The sequence below is a fragment of the Oxyura jamaicensis genome, chromosome 14 (genome assembly GCF_011077185.1).
Source record: "Oxyura jamaicensis isolate SHBP4307 breed ruddy duck chromosome 14, BPBGC_Ojam_1.0, whole genome shotgun sequence".
Classification (NCBI taxonomy): Eukaryota; Metazoa; Chordata; class Aves; order Anseriformes; family Anatidae; genus Oxyura; species Oxyura jamaicensis.
This window is the reverse complement of record NC_048906.1, coordinates 11,482,174-11,502,598: the sequence shown is the minus strand read 5'-3', so window position 1 is coordinate 11,502,598 and position 20,425 is coordinate 11,482,174. Positions and strand designations below refer to the sequence as shown.

Genomic DNA, 20,425 nt, shown 5'->3' with positions numbered 1-20,425 from the left:
GCATGTGCATTTCTTTCGGTCATTCTCTCAGTTTCCATAGTGGTAAGGATTTTAAAAAGCCTTCAATGCTGCTGATGTCTCAGAAGGCCTGTTTTCCCACTGTTTTTTCTAACTTTGTGCCTCTCAGTATTTTTTTTTTCTAAAACTGTTATTGTTGCTATATTAAAAACCATCATTATTGCTATAGTTAGGTCACAAATTTGTAGTGCATGTTACATGTTTAATTATTTGAGGGGGGGAGAATGTGAAGTCTTCTACCAGAGCCTCAGTTAGCAGAGCGCAGTCTCCACAGTGAAGGATATGCTCTGTGTGTCATTTGCTGGGGAACATGGTATTACGTGGAGTGGCAGCTAAAATGAGGCCTGGAATACAGATTTTTATTCAATTCTGTTTTAGTAAAAACTACTTTTCCCTGTAGTTTCCGTTTCCTGTCTAAAATAGAAATGACTCTTCCATACATCTGTGTGGTGAGAGTGGTCACGTGGTCGTGGTGGTCATGTAGGTTAATGAGTACCTGAATATCATTACCTAAATTGTTTACCAAAGCCTGCAGCAGACTCATCCCCTTTCTGACTTTCCAGATTGTTTCAGATTCTGTACGTACAGAAGCCTATCGGGGCTCTTCATCTCTCTCACTTGGATTTTAAGCTAACTTCTTTGGCCTTCAGGGGGTTCATTTAGCAGCTATTCAGAATAAAAATTCCTACCAACAGAGCTTCAATATTACCTTTGTGTCCAAGGACACTGTATTTGTGCTGATCCTGAATTCAGGATCTCTGTTCTGGATGGAGCCAAATATTTTCACCTAAAATGGGATTGGTGGGAAGGAAAGAAGTAGAGGAATTAATCTTTTTTTCCTAGTAGACTGTTCCTGTAGACTGTTTAACCTTATATTGAAGCCTGTACTTTATGTATATTGTGGTAATTACGGGCTTACCTGCCTAAAATTTACAGCGCTTCTTTGGGCTGTATGTATTAGTTGCTGTTGTGGTTTCTGTCCTGTAGAATAAAAGACTGTTTTGCACTTGCCACCTCAGGTGTCATTCAGTCCCTTTGGCACAAAAATACACACCATATAACTATACGCATGTTCTGTTGATTCTTGGGATGATATTTTTGATTGTCCTTATAGATTTTCAATTTTCTATTAACCTTTCTTTTTATAGCCCTTTTAGGGTCTCCAGCTGGTGGAATGCAGAATTCCATTGGTTCTGTTGGAACAGGCCAGCAGAATAATCCATCGCTAAGTAATCCTAATCCGATTGACCCCAGCTCCATGCAACGAGCCTACGCTGCTCTTGGACTCCCATATGGCAACCAGCCCCAAACACAGTTGCAGCCCCAGGTACAAGGCCAACAAGCGGCACAACCTCAGGCTCACCAGCAAATGAGGACCATTAATGCTTTGGGTAAGTGGAAAAAAATACCAAGAAAGTAAGGTGTTTAAATAAACCAAGCTATGGAATTTTTAGGACAAACAGCATTAGACTAGTGCCTTTCTGTTCATGTTGATTAATAACTTAAAATGATACTGTATATACACTACTGTTCATTTACATCTGAATATTAGAAAGCTTTGTATATATTTCTTCTGCCAAATGGTAGTTGTTTTAGTTCCTTCTAAAATACAGTCCATAACTTCTCGTTTTCTAAGGTGATTAAATAGAATTCCACAAGGATTTTGGTTTGTTTAACAAATACTTCACCTGTTCTAGCAGACTATTCTGTCTCAAATGCTAGCTTATTTCAGGAACCTAATTATTATTATCTTTTTACTTTATAGAACTAGTAGCAAGAGTTTGTGAACTTTAAGTTCTCATAGATTCATATTTTCTAGGAAAAAATGTTTATACTGAAATTAGCTTATGAAGTAGCTATGTATATATGCACCATAGTAGATACGATTATAAAAGTACGTATCTGATAAAAGGTTTCTTTTCTAAACGGACCATGTCCATAAAGTGTAGTTTTGTGTTCTTATTGTCAGAATTGTGAACTGTGTACCAATGATGTTTAATTTTGTCCCAAAGGAGCCAACCAGATGAACCTTCCCACAGGAGGAATAACAACAGACCAGCAAGCTAGTCTAATTTCTGAAACTGCTCTTCCAACATCCCTTGGGACAAATAAGTAATGCACACATTTTCATTCTTGCTCATTTAAACATCTATTTACATGCTTTATGAATGTAAATAAAGAGAATACTTTAAAAACTAATTGTATTGCTGCTTGAAATGATCAGTCGCATCTTTAGCTACGCTCTTCTTTAGTGTTTCAATTCTACATCTACCGCTTTGACCCCAGGAGATTTCCAGAATATTTAGTAGTTTTAAAGGAATTCCCAAAGGAAGAGTATTTTGTATTTTTAAATGCACAAATACTTTAACGGTTGTGATTCTTTATCTTGTCTCCTCAGCTTTGCTGCTGTATGCTTTATAACTTGTTGATACCAGAATTTCACTTACAGAATGTTTGATGCAATACCTAGAATTGACTAAAACAATAACTTAAAAACTTCTTCAGGCATCAAACATACCACCAAACTTTGCATTCTTATACTCTTAACAGTCCATTTTCTTTTTTGCTTTAGCCCACTAATGAATGATGGCACAAATTCTGGCAATGTTGGAAACCTCAGCTCAATGCCAACGGCTGCACCTCCTTCTAGTACCGGGGTAAGGAAAGCATGGCATGAACATGTCACTCAGGACCTGCGCAATCATTTAGTGCATAAACTGTAAGTATTCACCAAGACCACATTTTTTCCTGAATGTTTTTAAATAATTTCAATATTGTAGTTCTATTATCAAGCTGAAAAATTGTTGAGGAGGAGGTTATCAGTAGTGGTTCTCTTGACGCTGTTCCATTCAGAACGAGCCACTGTCTTTAACCCTCTTCTTCAGTTCATTCCTCTTGCTCATTAAGGGGAGAGGTAGGCAGTTCATATGGCTAGTAAACTTGTTCTGCTGTACTAAACAGAAGTATTTAGATTCTAGACAGTCAAACCTCACATTCTCTCACCACTAAATTTGCTTTAATCTTGTGGGGAGTAGTACATTATAGATTTTCTTAAACAATTTAAATAAACATTTACATCTCTGTGCAAGGGAGTGTGCGGAGTGAAGATTATAAAGCTGCATAGTATTATTAATTTTTCTCTGAATATTTTTTCGTTTATTCTTTCTCATCTACTGTAGTGTCCAAGCCATCTTCCCCACTCCTGATCCAGCAGCACTGAAGGATCGCCGCATGGAGAACTTGGTGGCTTATGCGAGGAAAGTCGAAGGAGATATGTATGAATCTGCTAACAGTAGGGTATGTTGATTCAGTCTGGGTATTCAGCATATGTTCAAGAGCTGTAGTATCACAAGTCTTAGAAGCATAATGAAAACCAACCACAGAGAACGATTTCACTGTTCTGTTGATGAAGAAAGTCAGGCTATCTTCTGTTACAGCATTTGTGTAGTCCCAAACTGTCTGGTTAACATCACTCTGGACTAGTTCATCTCCTTCAGGTCTGTGAAAACAAGACAGCATGGTCCTAGCCCTGTTTGCATTCCCTCCCGAAAGTCTGATTGACATGCATTGGACTTCAGAGTTCTTGGTGTTTCCCTTACTGACTTTCTCCTTTATGGAAGTCTGCGTAGGTGGTAGTTTTAATGCCTCTTTACCATTGGAAGATTTGTCTAGGACTCAGTCCTGTTAAACTGCTTACCTCTTACCTGCAGTGTTGGAATAATTTCTCTGCTACTCAGCAGCATTGAGAGTGATTTGGCTAAGACAAATAGCAGTTTCAAGTCTCAACAGAATAAGAAATCAGTTTGTCTGTGTTTATCCTGTGCATGGGAAACAAGACAGAATTACCTGTTCATGAATTCTTTGTCTGCAGTGAGGTGTCAGCTCAAATCTCTGCTACTCAGAGACCAAAACCCTGTTGATTGACACAGAGCATACTATTTATTTGTCACTGCAGTACTTCCACCTTAAAGGAACCACCCCCTGGAAGTTTTCATCAGGTTAAGGCAGCGTTAGTAGTACCAGTACTGATAGCTAATGAGATCTTACCTGATCAGAATCTTGAGGTCCTTTCTTTAGATACGGGTTACCTGAAGAGAGCAATCAGTGGTGTTGGGTGATACTCCTCTCAGATTAGCTCCCCAAAGAGCTGAAGATAGAAGTGAGTTTTGTTTCCTAAAGGCAGTGGCTATACTTGTAATGCTGCTGCTGCGTCAGCATTGGTCAGTGGTGGTATCGTGTCCTCCTTGTGGCTACCCAGTGGTTGTTTAGCACGAAAGACGTTAAGTGTGACCAAAAGCGATCACCCTTGAGCACCATGGTAGGCTTACAGAACAACTTCAGAGAGAATTTGATAGATGTACATAAACATCTCCATATGTTGTTAGTATGAATGAGAGTAGTAGACTTCTGGCTATAAAAATTAGATACCTTCTGGCCTCTATGCCAGACAAATACTCAGAAGCATCTTCTTCACCACTGAAAACAGCTGTCAGAGCCTCGTTGCCAGAGATCTCTGTTACAGGAATTCATCTAATTTATTTGGCTCCGAAGCAGCAAATTTGGAAGAAGGGAATAGTTAAGACATTCTAAATGACTCCATGTGGAATTGCATCCTTTTTGAGAAGCATCACTTCTACTTTGACATTGAAAAACAAATTAGTATGAGGTGTCAAACTGCTTATTAATGTGCTCTCCTTGTAAATACGGTATTTTTCAGGAATCCTTGCAGTGTGGAAGTAACACAGTCTTAAATTTACTAGTAGGAACTTGTAGGTGAAGTGTCTGGAGCAGACAAAGGGATGGGGCTCTATCACCTTGAAACAGGACAGTGGAAAGTGCCTGTATTGATGGATTTTTTAGATGTTTGGAGGAGGGAAGTGACCTAGAAACAAAGCTCTCTATTATAACACTGGGCTTTCTTAACAAGACTCATGAGGGATACCCATCCCATCCTGGTTTTCTGAAGTGAACCAGATTGTGCTGTAACAACAAATTTTAGTCCAGTGTGAAGATGAAATGATGGTGGGACAAGTATCACTCAACCTTTGCTCCATGTAACACCGGGTTTAAGAGCACTGGTGACCCCACAAAAGAAACATTGTCTTGGGGTTCTATGTTGTTTTTTGTTGTTGTTGTGAGTTGTTGGTTTTTTTTTTGCCTTTAGCAGGTGCCTAATCTCATACGCTTTGCAGATGTGTCCAGCAATTGCTGGCAAGCAAAATTGTCTCCCTTGCTGTGCACTGTGACTGCCTTATTTGATCTGTTGTCAATGTGTATTGAGTAAAATGGATTTCTTGTCTTGCACAGATGTAGTGTTTAGTTGTCTGTGCCTGTGGACTATTTTTCACTGATTCCTTTCATTCCTCTGGGGTTTTGTTTGTTTTTGTTTATTGCCTGCAATGACTGTTGGTAGTCTGACACTTTAGGAAAAGTGGCTCCTGTCATTATTTAAAAATTGATCTGTCCTTAACACCTGTCTCCTGAAGTTCACATAGAATGACTGTATTTCTGGGGATATCTTTTCTTTTGTCTCTGGATTAGTTGAAATGCTTTTATGAAAACGTCATTTAAAAATCATTAATGCTTAGAAACTAAATCACAGCTTCCTGTTGTTTTTTGTCCAAGCAACAGAGAAGCTGCAGTCTTCTGCTTTGTCTGCTAATCTACACGGCGTAGATGGGGTGAATAGTCATAAAGCCAAGTCTCATGTGTTTTCTGGAAGCTTGGTTTTTCTTATCTGCATTAAAGCAGTGATGAGACTGTCTCAATTTAACAGAATTTTGAAAAGAAATAGTTCTTGTTGAAATAGGCAGGTGCATAAAAAAAAAAAAGTAGACTGCATGAGTTTGGTCATTGCTTTCTTATGCTTGATGTTGAGTGCTATCCTTCTTTTTAGGATGAATACTATCATTTATTAGCGGAGAAAATCTATAAGATACAAAAGGAGCTGGAAGAGAAGCGGAGGTCTCGTCTACATAAACAAGGGATCTTGGGAAATCAGCCAGCCTTACAGACGCCGGGACCTCAGCCCCCTGGCATCCCGCAGGTTGCTGCTGCCATGGGCCAGGCACAGCCCGTGAGGCCTCCCAGTAAGTGCTTCTGCGTGGGGGTGAGAGCAGCCAGGGAAAACAGAAAGAGGGACAACAGCTTTTAATTATTCTTATTTTTTTCCTTTGGCTATAGCCCCACACAATTTGTGTCCTTGTGCTCTTAGGCTGATCTCAAGTTCGTATGTTAAACTTTCTTTATCCATTCTTGTTTCCGTTGCAGATGGGCCTATGTCCATGCCAACCGTGCCTATAAGTCGTATGCAGGTTTCTCAAGGTATCTATGTCTTCCTCTCTAGTTTGTGGGAGTGATATAAATCAGTAGGGGAAAACCTGATGGTCTGCTTTTCTCTTGGAGTTGTGGGGGGGTAACTACTGGTCTCCCTTTTTTCAGCATCATTCTTCGTTGATTTGTGATGGGAGCTGTCTCAGTGCACGTCTACGTGTACATACTAGACACTTTGCTAGCACCTGAGAAGTAATTCAGTCATTTCAAAGTGAGGAGGAATACTGTGGATAACCTGTCCTTTAAAATATATTAATTTGGGAGGGGAGGTATTAGCATGTTTTTATCTGTTAATTAGCCCAATATATATCTGTGGCTGCAAATTTAGCACATTAATCCTGTACATCCTAGAACACATCCTGTGTAATTAATGATAGATATCCTCTCAGTTTCTCATGCAAAGTGTATTAAAAAGGCATTCTAGCTTGTTGATAGCACTGCTGGTTTGCCATCACTGATTTAGGATGCTGTGGGCTACACTTAGATGCTTCAGCTTCCCCCAAGAGGGTATCCACAATTATTTTATTTCAGTAAATGATCCTTTGGTGTTATATATAAATAGCATCTTGTCTGTACAGATCATCCACTCTCTTCATCTTTTGTGGTTTTGGTTTTTTTAGACAGCTAAAGTTGTATTCTCCTTAACTGACATTCTTCTAAAAAAATTTTTGCATCCTGATTTCTCTTAAGCCGAGTAATTTGAACAACATTAAAGGAACATTGATACGTTCCTTCAACATTAAACATGTAGGGTGGTTAAATTTTAGTCATAATAAATGTGAATTTTAGAGTATACGTAGATAAGTTCTGATGACTTGTTCCTAATGAGTTGTTTTGGGGGTGCATTTGCAGGAATGAATCAGTTTAACCCCATGTCCATAGGGAACGTACAGATGCCACAAGCACCCATGGGACCCCGTGCAGCTTCTCCAATGAACCATCCTGTACAAATGAACAACATGGGCGCTGTTCCTGCGGTTCGTACTTCTTGCTATCAAGTTCTTCTCAAAATTGCTTGATTACATTTAGCGGTGTTAAAGCTGTTCTGAAAAGGCCATGTCATAGAATAGTGCTGTAAATTGTAGGATAATTTCATAGAAATGTACCGAGCCTGTCAGGTTTCCTTTGAGGTATCTGTTTTCACTATTTATGTGTTTTAAAAAGAGTCTTTAGAAAGATAGATGCCAGAGTTGCAATATTCCCCAGCCGTCTGTGGAAGAGCATAGTTCTTTCAGGAACCTGTGTCTGTACAGTATTTATGGTTTCTTTATTCTTCCATGAAAACATGTTTTTATTCTTCAGAAAAACGTCTTAGTATAGTTCGAATATTAGATGTATAAAAATAACTCCCTCATGAATACCATGGAAAAAAAACGCTAATGTTATATGCCTCTGCCCGCTTCCATTTGCTTTACTGAAGCCAGTTTTGCCCTTTGTTTTTGTCCTATCTTTGGGCTGATTACTTTGAGGGTATTTTCCTTTGCCTTGCTACGTGGTAATAAAAGTTAATTGCTTTAATTTGGGTGTTAATTTTCAGATGGCAATGTCTCCTTCCCGAATGCCTCAGCCACAGAACATGATGGGAGCTCATTCCAACAACATGATGGGTCAGGCTCCTACCCAGAACCAATTCCTGCCCCAGAATCAGTTTCCAGCACCCGGTGGGGCTATGAATGTGAACAATGTAGGCATGGGTCAGTCAACAGCCCAGGCAGGGGTGGCACAGGTGAGATAACATTTTCTAATGCTTGGGTTAAATACTCTTAATTATTTTGGTCTGATTTATTTTGTTTGTATATCTTTATATGCATTGTTTATTGTAGTCACTCCTAACTTTAAGGAATCCTGAGTTACACCTTTTTTCCCTGTGAACTCTGAATAGGTTTATATAAACATACCTACATATACTAACTTGGGGGCAATGCCCAGTACTTCCTAATGTAAATTGTAAAAAATGCATGCTGATGAGATGTTTAGGGAGATCAAAAGTTAGTTTATGGGGCATTTATGAGCATATGCTTTTGTTTTTGTGTGGACCTTATTAGCCAAGTTTAAGTCAAGAATTACAGTAAAGTGGTTGGGGAAAATCTTTTTAAAATTGTAACCTCACTTCTGAGCAGAAAATGTTTTCTAACAGGTAGGATTTGCTGCAGTAGTGGTCAGTGAAGTAACAGCTGTTTATGATGACAAGGTATATGCGTTTCTGCAGGGAGATGCTTCATTTTTTTTTAGCTCACTGTTCAAGTAAAGTAGGTTAGTTGGGGCCTCCGCAGTTCTCTAGTACAGCCCAATCCTCAAATGAGAGACAACTTAGCCCTCAAAATCTGATCTATGTCAAGTAAAGGTTTGATTATCTTCAGGATGGAGCATCTACAATTTCTTACGCACTGGTTTAGTTATTTTACCACCTTTGTCATAGAAAAAAATGCTAATGCATTTAATTTCTTAGAACTGACTATATGCAGGCAATATAGAAGCAAGTTTTAAATTTGAAATCTCATCTGCAGGAAATTACTAGTTAATAAGGATTTCTAAGAGTAAAATGTGTATCTGAGGGTAGTGTTCTTTTTATCACTAGTTATTTGATGCAATTTTTAGTAAAACAGTTTAAAAGTCTGTATGTCCAGTATACTTTATTGTTGCTGGTCTGAAAGAACAGATCCACCATTTCCTTCAGCATCTGGATGAGTCTAATTGGAATTTAAAAGATCAAAGAAAAAAAAAACAACACCCACCTCAAGTCTTGCACTGCGCGATAGGGCAGGCATTAAAAATGTTGAGCTGTTTTCCAGAGCAGGGCTGCTCTAGAGTCCTGGCCTAAAATGTGTATTTGCTTGAAACCATTTTGTATGCAAAGTCTGAACTTTGCCCAGCTAATGGCATGATTTAGAGTTTGTCTGCCTGCGGGTTTCTGTTTTACTCAGAGATCGCGAGGATTCCCTTTCTGTGCCAGTAGTATTAAAGTAAAACGATACGTGAGGCACATCTAGGTCTAGGAGCAAGGTCTTTGACTAAGAGCTGATAAAAATGATCAGGGAAGTCAGAGCATAGTTATCTGCAGTAGCACCACTTGTTTTGAGGTGATTGCATATTAAGACTTATTTCAAAGATGACTTCAGTGCTGTGACTTAAAGGGTGGGTGTGATTCCCAGAGTCTGGGGAGTAACTTGTCTCTAAGAGACTCTCTCTCACTCTAGCAGGGGCAGGTTCCCAGTGCTGCTCTTCCCAACTCCATGAACATGCTGGGACCACAGAGTGGTCAGTTATGTCCACCAGTGACCCAGCCACCTCTACATCAGGCTACGCCACCGGTGTCCACTGCTGCTGGGATGCCACCTATTCAGCACCAAACACCAACTGGAATGACTCCTCCTCAACCAGCAGCACCCACTCAGCCATCAACACCAGTCTCATCTTCAGGACAAACCCCTACACCGACCCCGGGTTCTGTTCCAAACGCAACACAGACACAAAGCACACCTACAGGGCAGACTGCAGCACAGGCTCAAGTTACACCGCAGCCTCAGACCCCAGTTCAGCCCCAGTCTGTGCCAACCCCGCAGCCACCCCAGCAACAGCCAACATCTGTGCAGGCACAGCCACCTGGCACTCCAGTAAGTACCAGAGAGTTGCATTTTTTTCTTGTGTAGTGGTGTTCCACATGAGTCCTCCCTATGTATAGCACCATGTTGTGAATGTATAGAGCCTGTATTTTGTATGGTTGTCAATAATAGCTTCTACTTTAGAGCAAAGGGTTCGTTATTGAGATGTTGTAAAAATGTGCATTCAGATGTTCTTGGCATTGTTTGAAGGAGGGGGGCATAATGAATGACTTCAAACTGCTCAAAGTAAAAATGGCAGCAAAGCGTGGAAAGATGAGGAATAACAGGCCTGATGTTATATTTGGCCTTGATCACAGTCAGTCTTTCCTGAACATACAATTTGCATAGGTTTTTTTTCTTTTAAGCTTTAGTCAGGAGGAATGCACGTGTCAAGGAATGTACCATGTTGTACTGGGCAGGTGTTTTCTCTGTAAAAGAAGCCTCTTTGGGGCAGAATTCTTCCTTGGCTTCTCCTCTGTAAAACAGAGTTACTGAATGTGTTCTATACCAACTTGACTACAGTGAGCTCCTATAACCATGTTCTGCACTGTTTTAGAATATCATCTCATGTCTTTTTTGTGCTGTTCATTTTTTAGTAAAGGAAAATATTTCTATATATGCAGTGTCTTTCTTTTGTACTGTTTTTACAACAGCTATCCCAGGCAGCAGCTAGTATTGATAACAGGGTCCCCACCCCTGCCTCAGTTGCTAGTGCTGATACGAATTCCCAGCAACTAGGACCAGATGCACCAATGCTAGAAAGCAAATCAGAAGTTAAAACTGAAGAAACTGAGCCAGAGACTAGTGAGACACAAGTGGAAGCTAAGACTGAGGTAAATGAGATTCTATACAGCTTAACTGAAAGCAGTGATAGATATAAAAGCACTTAATGATGTGTCTGAATTGGTGAGCTAAGGGGCGAGAAGAGGGTAGTTACTGGAAAGTAACTGTCCTGAGGACAGCCATGGATGGAGAGTGCTTTGACGATCTCAAAAGCTAATATTTTGAATGACTGAAGTTTGAGTCATAGATGTAACAGTACATCTTGTTGCATCCTTTCTTAAGGTGGAGGAAGATTTACAAGGATCTTCACAAACAAAAGAAGAAACAGATGGAACAGAACTGAAGCAAGAGCCAATGGAAATAGAAGAAAAGAAGCCTGAAATAAAAGTAGATGTTAAGGAGGAAGAGGAAAGTGGCACTAATGGAACCACTTCACAATCCACATCACCATCTCAGCCCCGTAAAAAAAGTACGTATATGAAAACTGAGTTTTTCTTGGGTACTTTATACAAGCCTTTTGTTTTCCACGCTCTCTGTTCCTGCTTGGGAGGTGTGCTTTTTTGAAAGTAGGATTCTTTTAATGTTACTTGAATCAAAGGTGACAAAAGCATCTTGCGGTCTTGATCCCATCAGTATTCTCACAGCTTCCTGGTTCTGCACAGAGGACCAAAGGTAGTAAGGCAGTGGGTTGCAGCATAGATTACGTATGTAAATCTTTTCCTGTACATCTTGGCCAGTGCTCTTTCATGGGAGCTCAGTGTGGATACAGTGTGTCAGTAACCAAGAAATATTCATTCCTTTGGTTTTCTCTAAGAGGCTGCATGCACAGCCTTAAAACTGAGTTTTAGCCTTTACTTCCCAGAGAATCAGCTGCTTGAGCTCTTTTCCCAAGTCTGGATTCTCCAAGACTAGACTGTTATTCTGGCCTTAAAATTTATAAAAGAAGTCCTGTGTAGTTTGCTGTGTGCTATTCATTTGAAACTTTTCTACTCAGAAATAGTTAGGTCGCTAGTCTCTTACGTTAACCTACAGTGTTAGCACAGATTTGCATCCGAGTGCATCTATACAGTATATTTTTCCAAATGAAAACTTGAAGGTATTACAGATCTTGAATGGACTAACAGAAGTGATTGCATGCCTTTGGTTAGTAAGAAATATGTGAATAAGATTATTAAAGAAAACAGGCAAAAAGAGGTCACTCCTTTTTGTGGTGCAGGCTTACCTGTGTAGTCCAAGTCTGCAAGTTAAGTTTTTTTGGACTCAGGCCCCAAAACTTGTATCTGTCTCGATACCCGTGTCCCTTAGCATCTGTTTTTTTGAGATGACCCTTTCTTTGCTTTGCTTTTGACCAAAGGTAAGCCTTCAACATGATATCAATGTCAAAAAATTGAAAATGATGTTCCGTTCCATTTTTAGCCTTTTCTTTTGAAGGCAACTACCTATAATTACACTAGAAGGACATTACAGGTGTATGCTTTCCAGAATGTGATGAAGAATTCAAAGATTTAGTTTGTGCAACTGGAATCTTGATCTCTTGTATATGCCTTGGGTTGCATTTAATTAAAAATCCTAAACATAGGATTTTTATAGTAAAACACAGTAAAACACATTTTCCTGTAGATGGTAATTTCAGTTTGTAGCACAGTGGGCCAGCCAAATGAGAGCGCGCTGCAGAGCTATCCGGTAGAGTCCATTTCAAACAAAATGTAACTTAGGGAGTGGAAAGCTTATTAGTGTTTATAAACCAGTTATGTTCCCCATGGAAAGAATCATTGCTGCTTGTTTAGAAGTGTGCTTGCAAGTAAATCCAGGGGTGAGGTTGAAAGAGGAAGGCTCTTACAGCATTAGTCTGTGCAGAGCTATACTGTATTATTCCAGTGATTCCGTCTGGGTTACCCTGCATTTCCAACACCTCATTTAGAAACGCATTTCTTGTCTTAGAAATACTGTCACTAAGTAGCCGTATAGTGTAATACATGTGCAGCTTGAGCGGGTACAACTACAGACACAATTTTAAATGGAGTCATTTTCCCACTAAGTAGTTTATCCAACTTTAATAGAGCGTTTGTATGAAAAGGCTAAATAAACCAAGAGGTATTCAAGAGCAAATACCATGAAGTGTGCTTAAGGGTTATAATTTATCTTAAAACCACTTCTGAGATTCATCTCATGTTTTTCATTGGTTTCATTTTTCATGGGTATTTAGTACTCCTGACTGCACAGGAGGGATGAGGAGTTCCAAAGGTGCATGCCAGAGTGACCTGGGCCGCAGCAGGTCTGTGCTGCAGCTGCCAGAGGGAATTCTCCCAGCTGGAAGTGGGCATGGTTCGTGCTGTAAGATCATTTAGCAAGCAGTAGACAGGCATCTTTGTTTGAAAAGATTCACCTGGGCCTTAAAGTAGTGATTTCGCGGGTACACGTGGCTTCTGTTGTGGAGCTGGAATCTCATCTATTTGTACCCCACACATCCAGGTGTACTGAGCACCATAGGCCTGGCTGTACTCACCAGTATTACTAGATTGTGACCTGACTGAAGAAGTGGGCTAGACAACAGCAGGCTAATAATGCTGACCTGCAGGTCTGCTCAGTTCACCTGCACCAGAATTCCAGTAGATTAGTTTTTCTGGAGAATTGCAGACACCGGTTTCAGCAAGGTATTCTTCCTCTCCCTGTTTAAAGTTTTATCTTTGTAAATGGGGGCTTGATGCTCCCATGTTTCAAATTTGGGGTTCAGGTTTGGTTTCTGTGCAATATAAGCAAGAAGGGAAGGTTTTTGTTTACTTGCCTGTTACCTTGCAGTCTTAAAAGAAAAAGTGCTCCTGTCTTCTCATGGTGGATGAGGCCACCTTACAGCTTGGTGGCCTTCAAAATTAGTTTTGTTTTGTTTTGTTTTGTTTTCCTTTATAAGACAATAATGCAAAACCTGCAAGGGCCTGGTTTGGGGGAGTCTTCAGGTGTATCGTTCCTATAATTTTGAAGAAGTCTTCATATTTCTTTCAGCAATTTCTCCTTAGTAATCATTTGCAGTGTTCCCTCTGAAGAAATAAAAATTTTAAAAGGGGAAAAAAGAAGTAGCATTAAATTCTCTTCAGGCAGATAATACATCATCATGATGCAGGCAAAGATCCCATCTTCTAACCACCCACGCATCCAAGACAAAATTGGGATAACTAGATGCCAGCTCCTTACAAAGATCATGCTACAGGAGGAGAACCGAGAGCATATAATTGTGGGAGAGGGGAGAACAGAAACTTTGCTGTAAAATCTTTGTATGGAGAGGTCCTATGATCAAATGTTCTGTTCTTAGTCATTTTCCTTAGAGGCAGAAAAGCTTTTTTGGTGCTAAAGATGAAGGCGTCTTTTCTTCACATTTGTAGGTGAAGTCATAAACCTAAATAACTGGATTTTGATTTTTTTCAAACCAGAATGAAAGTGGATTGTAAACTTTCTCAGCAAGGATAATTAATTTTTAAGGAACTTGGCAGAAGTTCTGCGGAAGCTCTACCGTGTGCTTTTAGATCTAGATTCTCGATCCTCTCTATTTTGAAAGATTCTCTAGCATAGTGCTATATTGTGATATGGGTCAGTACAGGGAAACTTTTTACAGCAATGTCATGCACGTGGCCAGAATAGACTATTAAAAGATGCTTTTTGACTTTTAAATCTTACTTAAGTACTTTGGTTTATCAGGTTATAAAGTAACTGAGTCAGAGTAAGACAGTTCCAGAAGCAATACTGAATACTTTTTCTCATGAACAGAATTCTGGAATTCAAGAACAGCAGGAAACACATAATATAACTTTGTTTATACAATTTTGAGAGTAATGGTAGTATTCTTTTCATGGGAAAGTGCCAGCATAATGGAAGAGAATTACCATTTTGTCAGGAGTGAGATAATGGCAACAGCTGAACTGATCATCAAGTTGCATTTGTTGTAACAACAAAGGTAGGCCTCTGGCTCACCTTGTTTTTAATCTGCCTGGTTTGAGTTCAGTAGTTGCAGCATAAGATCTTGATGGATCGGCAAGCCCTTGCCGAAGCCCTTATAGCAACTTATGTAGACCTTTGCCATGATTTGACTGACGTGGGGATGCTGTCTTACCTCTCGTGTGCATGAGCAGCAGTCTTTCTCCAGTAACAAGCAATGCATTCAAACTCTTAAAGCTTCCCTTTGCTCTCCAAGTACTACTTTCATCCTGGCTAACAATTTCCAGGAGCTGTAGCATCCACAAATGCTTAAAACATCGAGAACATAATGTTTCAGATCTTTTTGTGTAGTCTCAGTGAGCACAGTTGAGGCAAAAGCCTCCCTCTAGAAAATATAACCCTAATGAAAAAAGAGGGGAAAAAACTTATTAATATAATAGTCATAGATTTTTAACCTGAAATCATCCCCCGAAATAACTTGTATCTTACGAAAGCACCATCTGAGTGACAAAAGTAACGATCAGCCTTAAAGGGGTCTCTGTAGCCCTATTGATTTAAGTGCTTTCATGAGAACTCCTAATTGTTCCGTTTTATTGGTATTGTTCTCGTTTCAACCAGGTAGATAAATATTAGATGCCAACCTGCTCTTCTTAGTTGACTTTTTTTTCTGAATAATAAGCATTCTTCTGTATTTAAACGCTCTGTTCCTAAGGAAATAAATGTAATTACGCTGTTGAGATGTTCAAAGAGCTCTCCAAGTTATCATTATTTTTCAGAAAATGCATTGCCTTTCTTGTCCTTGTCATCCAGTATTGAAAGAAACATGGCTGTTGCCATGCCACGGTTGCCAAGTGGTTGTAATGATGCATATATATCTTGGAAGTATTAACACTTCGAAAATCACTTAGGGCCCATCAGACCAGGATTGCTTGTATACCATGGCCAGCAAATTCCTGTGCCAGCTATCGAGACATCTGGTTACCTTCTGAAGAGCTGGCTCTTTGGCCTTGTCCACTAGGGTTCCTTTGCTAGAAGAATCTTAACACAGGAATAGCAAAAGATGTCTGAAGGGAAGGAGAAGAAAAAAAGTCTGTTAGTCTCATCTCTGAAGAGATAAGCTTCATCCATGTTGAAGGAATTGATCGCTAACATGGCTCTGGATAAATTTTGCATCCTCTTGAATATTGCATTGCTGAGGCTTGCAGTTGTTCTTATCCCCTTATGCTGAGGATATCATCTAGTGTGATTTGAGTAAATGCAAAAGCTACTCAGTCTCTTGATTATAAGTTTTAATCATCTATGCAGATCAGGAAATGACTTGTGAGATTTTTATGTTAACATAGCTTATTTTTGGGGGTGGGGAGTCAAGTGGTTAGGATACCTGAAAGGAAACTTTCTAACCTTTCCAACTTTCCTTAACAGTTTTCAAACCCGAGGAGCTCCGCCAGGCTCTCATGCCTACCCTTGAAGCTTTGTACCGGCAGGACCCAGAGTCTTTACCTTTCAGACAGCCTGTGGATCCCCAGCTTTTAGGGATTCCGGTGAGTTGGCATTAAAACATATTAAATGTTTTAGTGTTTTGGCTTTTCTCATATAAATGTTTTATCTTTTCTGTTCAACATAGCGTGAGCAGTTAAAAATAAAGGATTTTTGTGTGTGTGTTTGAAGGACTACTTTGACATTGTGAAGAATCCTATGGACCTTTCGACCATTAAACGTAAATTAGATACTGGGCAGTACCAAGAACCGTGGCAGTATGTGGACGATGTTTGGCTAATGTTTAACAACGCCTGGCTTTACAATCGCAAGACTTCCAGGGTCTATAAGTTTTGCACTAAACTCGCGGAGGTGTTTGAACAAGAAATTGATCCTGTTATGCAATCACTTGGCTACTGTTGTGGGCGCAAGGTAAGTATTCCAGGGATTTGGATGGAGTTGCATTTTTCCAAAGAGCTTTGCTTGATGGATCAGATAAAACATATGCTTCATGTACTTTTTAATCGAAATAAGGAAATGCAAGTGCTAGTAACAGTTTAGCTTTTTATTGGCACTCTAAGAGTTTAAAAAAAAAAAGTGGATAGCATCCTCATTGCTGTTACTCTATTATTGTATTTTTCTCCCTTGGATCCTTTTTTGATCATAAACAATATTAAAATGCTTTGCTTCTGATATCCAGTGCCATAAAGCAGGTGACTAGAGGGGGTCAGCTTTTTAGTTCATATAGTTAATTACTGTAATTCCATTGAGAGCTTTACTAGTATATTTACAATAGCTTAGAAAAGTGTTACTATGTATTATGATATTCTTAAGTGTCAGGTATGCCTAATAGATACTTGATTAATATAAGTTTACCTTTTAAAGCATCTTTTCTCCCCATTGTTTTGCAGTATGAGTTTTCTCCACAGACCTTGTGCTGCTATGGCAAGCAGTTGTGTACTATTCCTCGTGATGCTGCCTACTACAGTTACCAGAATAGGTAAGTCCTTGACTTTCTTTTCTTCCCTTACTCGGGAAGCAAAATCCTCTGAGTTCTCTGCACCTGTGGAGGAGGATTATTAACCTTTTCTTTCCTTTATCTGCTAAGTCAGGAAAAAGTTACTTGTTTATCCTTGCATGCTGTCCTTTTGCAGGTGACCCTTTAGCTTCCTGTACTGCAGGTTGATACACGCAGCACTTAAGTGCTTGCTATTAGCTAGGCTGCACCACTGAAGTAGAAGTTCTCCATGTTTTCCACAAAATCAGTAGCGGGCCTTACAGGAGGGAGAAGGACAGAGCTGCAAAAAGGCACTGAGAGATGTATGTTGTCTTGTTCTGGGAGAACTACAAAAACATGCAGTTTTATTTCCTAATTACTGACAGAATTAGCAAAGCAAACAGTATGGCAGTAAATTATAAGACTCATATTCTGTCTTCCCAGTTTGTATTTAATTCTTTTTAAACGAGCTTTGACTTAGCATTAGAAACTTCCCAGATTCCATGAAAAACTAGGAAAATAGTACTCTACATTAATTTTTTATTAATACTACAATTTTATGTTGTTATTATTATTAAACAACTGTTAGTATTTTAATATTTTCCGTTTAATACTTAAATAAACAGTTCTATAATGGATAACAAAGCAAACTTAGAACTTAGCTTTGTTCTTGGGTTTGGTCTCGTAGGTTGTGGGTTTTTTCCCTCCAAAAAAATTACTGAACATAAACAGGCTAAGAAACAAAGTTCCTTTTCCCTGTTTAAAACAAAGTTACAAATTTCTTTGCAGAGGCCTGACAGTCTATTATTCTTCCAACTTCAAAGTGCCACAGCAGGCTGTTGTCTAGCTGAGGTTGTGGAATGAATCTAGACAGTCAGTGCTTGCTTTTAGTCTCTCTTAAAATGATCCCTACATCACAAAACACATTGTAAGGTGGTGCAAGATTGTTCTGTACCACATCGCCAAAGCAGTTCGGATATGGGAGATGAAAACATGTTGGGTCTGAGGTGACTTTTGTGAGGCAGATAGGATTGCTATGGAGGAATGTAAATTCACAGGCTCTCATAAGAGGTTTTACACAGCTGCTGTGAACTCTCAAAAAAAAGTCTGAAGAGAAATAAATAAAATGCATTTAAATGGCTAGTACTTCAGCAGCCACTGTGATCCTTAAATACCAATTCTGTGTGGTAGAATTTCAAATTCTTGTTATATTATGCATCCAGAGAGTACAGTATGTGAAAAGAATAGCAACTTCAAAAATAATTGAAGAAGGGGTCATTTTTCTTTGTTATACCTCTCCTGTTTAGGTTATTAGTAAGTCATTTGGATTGCTCAGTGGAAGGCGATGTTGGTTGCTAGCACGAAGTACAGGGTTGAGGGCCGTGGGTTCCTCTGGACTTGGTGGCATGCTATTTCAATTTCCTACCTGTAAAGTTCAGTCTAAAAACAGATAGTTACAAAAGGTGGAAAAGAGGCACTGGGAAAGGGAGGTGATCTGCCTCAGAGTCAATAAGCCAGTAGCAGAACTGAAGTAGGCATAGATTTCTGTTCATCCAGGTACATTGAGGAGGGGTTGGGGGCTTTTAGATTTTTTTTCTGACTTAGTTTTATTTTGCCTTTTTTTTCTTTTTGAGGTTTTTATTTCAGGCCAATTAAATCAAGACTGATGAATGTTTTTTGTAGTGTGTTTGTTTTAACAAGATATTTCTGAAGATGAGTCATTAAAAATACACATTTTTAAGTGAGCTTATCAGATCAGAGACCCCTCATTCAACAGCAGTATTGCTCTAAAACAGTCAAATTAACTGTTTCCTATAACAACAATCCTCATATTTAATTTTTCTCTTAAAGTATTAAATCAGTGGGAAAAAAACTGTGGCTCCAGCTGATCTTTACTTGGTCAAGTGTTCTTGGCTGTTCTGAAATTGGAAGATGTCAACATTGGATTAACTTGAAGTCCAATGTACTTCATAAACTACAGCTAAGAATATCGAGGCACCATTGAGTAAATGAACTCCAACACTGCAGTTCTGTGATTAAAAATTAATTATTTGGAATAGAACTATTTGGCTTCCATACGTTACAGAGAAGCTTTGGTTAAAATAAGTGTTCAGAAAATACGCTTTTTGTGTAGGTATCCATTTGAAAAAAGTGATCCGTGTTTTAAATCAGTACTAGCATTCAGTTACTAATTTAGAATTTCCTTCAAGTACACTTCAGTTACAGTTGGAAATTCACGTGTTAATGTAGAAACTAAGCCTTTTCTGGACTTTGATATTGAACCATAATTTTACTCTTCTCTGATAAACGGGAATCAGTCACGTGAACAGTCTGCATTTGAAAAGCTTTTCATTTTTCATGCGTTGCAATAAGTACATTCCTCAGATTTTCTGACTGTTACAACTAAAATATTGTATGTTTCCTAAAGTTTTTGTTGAATATTTGTAGTGGCATGCAAAAATCAATGAATTTCAAGCAGGTCTCCATTTCTGAGGGTCCGTGTTCATAATAACTTACAGTTATTATTTCACCTTGGTTATTTTATGGACAGATGTTCATGATCTTCAGGTGATTCATTTTCACTGTATTTCAATTTTCATTTCTTCATTTTAATACCATATATGAAGGCTTGACTCTTGCTAGCGTTAGGCTTCGGTTCTGCAGCACGTAAAAATCCCGTGCTCCGCTTCGATCTGCGGATTGCTGGGGAACCGAAGCGCTGGTCTCCTGCGAGACTGAGCTTCCCACAGCTGCAGCACGAAGCAAGGGTGAGCAGCTGGGACCGGTGGAGCTAGTTAGATTTGTGTGGTGTGTCCTAAATCCAATATTGAAGGCAGCCTCATTTCTCAGCTTCAGGGGACTGCTTTGAAAGCCCATAAATGATTCTGAAAATGGATCAGAATTAACTATTTCTGAGGTTGCTTAAATGTAACAGTATGTATAGAATCCTTGATCAGGGAATTTTTTCTTTACATACACCCCTTTTGTTTGGGTCCTCATGTGTTTCAGTCCTTCCCAATTTGACTCCTAAAATAAGCAACCTTGTTAATAAGGAAATAATCAGTGGGGATTCGTGTTTGTGGGTTTGTTTCTTGTTTTTTAATTGAAGAATATTTTAAAGGAAGGGATGATTTAAAAAGAAATGTGGACAATGTGTAAAAAAAGATATAAAGTCTCATCTGTTATGGCTCTAAAAAAATACTAGAAGATACTGTATTGTTTCAGAGTATGGGCAAGTGAAGTCAGTGTAAATGAGATGTGAAGTGTCACTACCCACTCCTGAAATGCT

At 39.1% G+C, this 20,425-nt stretch overlaps 1 protein-coding gene across 5 annotated transcripts in view; it reads left to right on the top strand.

Annotated features, from left to right (window-relative positions):
• CREBBP (CREB binding protein) overlaps positions 1-20,425 on the top strand; it is a 79,390-nt gene that overhangs the window by 38,075 nt on the left and 20,890 nt on the right. For 2 of the 5 annotated variants that reach the window (XM_035339459.1, XM_035339456.1), the window contains 14 exons: positions 1,167-1,409; positions 2,031-2,130; positions 2,591-2,737; positions 3,198-3,315; positions 5,915-6,107; positions 6,289-6,342; positions 7,204-7,328; positions 7,889-8,077; positions 9,549-9,965; positions 10,607-10,786; positions 11,019-11,205; positions 16,086-16,204; positions 16,332-16,571; positions 17,051-17,139. In XM_035339459.1, the coding sequence (XP_035195350.1) occupies positions 1,167-1,409; positions 2,031-2,130; positions 2,591-2,737; positions 3,198-3,315; positions 5,915-6,107; positions 6,289-6,342; positions 7,204-7,328; positions 7,889-8,077; positions 9,549-9,965; positions 10,607-10,786; positions 11,019-11,205; positions 16,086-16,204; positions 16,332-16,571; positions 17,051-17,139 (2,401 nt within the window). The remainder of the gene's footprint in view (positions 1-1,166; positions 1,410-2,030; positions 2,131-2,590; positions 2,738-3,197; positions 3,316-5,914; positions 6,108-6,288; positions 6,343-7,203; positions 7,329-7,888; positions 8,078-9,548; positions 9,966-10,606; positions 10,787-11,018; positions 11,206-16,085; positions 16,205-16,331; positions 16,572-17,050; positions 17,140-20,425) is intronic. The other 3 variants (XM_035339458.1, XM_035339455.1, XM_035339460.1) reach the window with 3 other exon arrangements.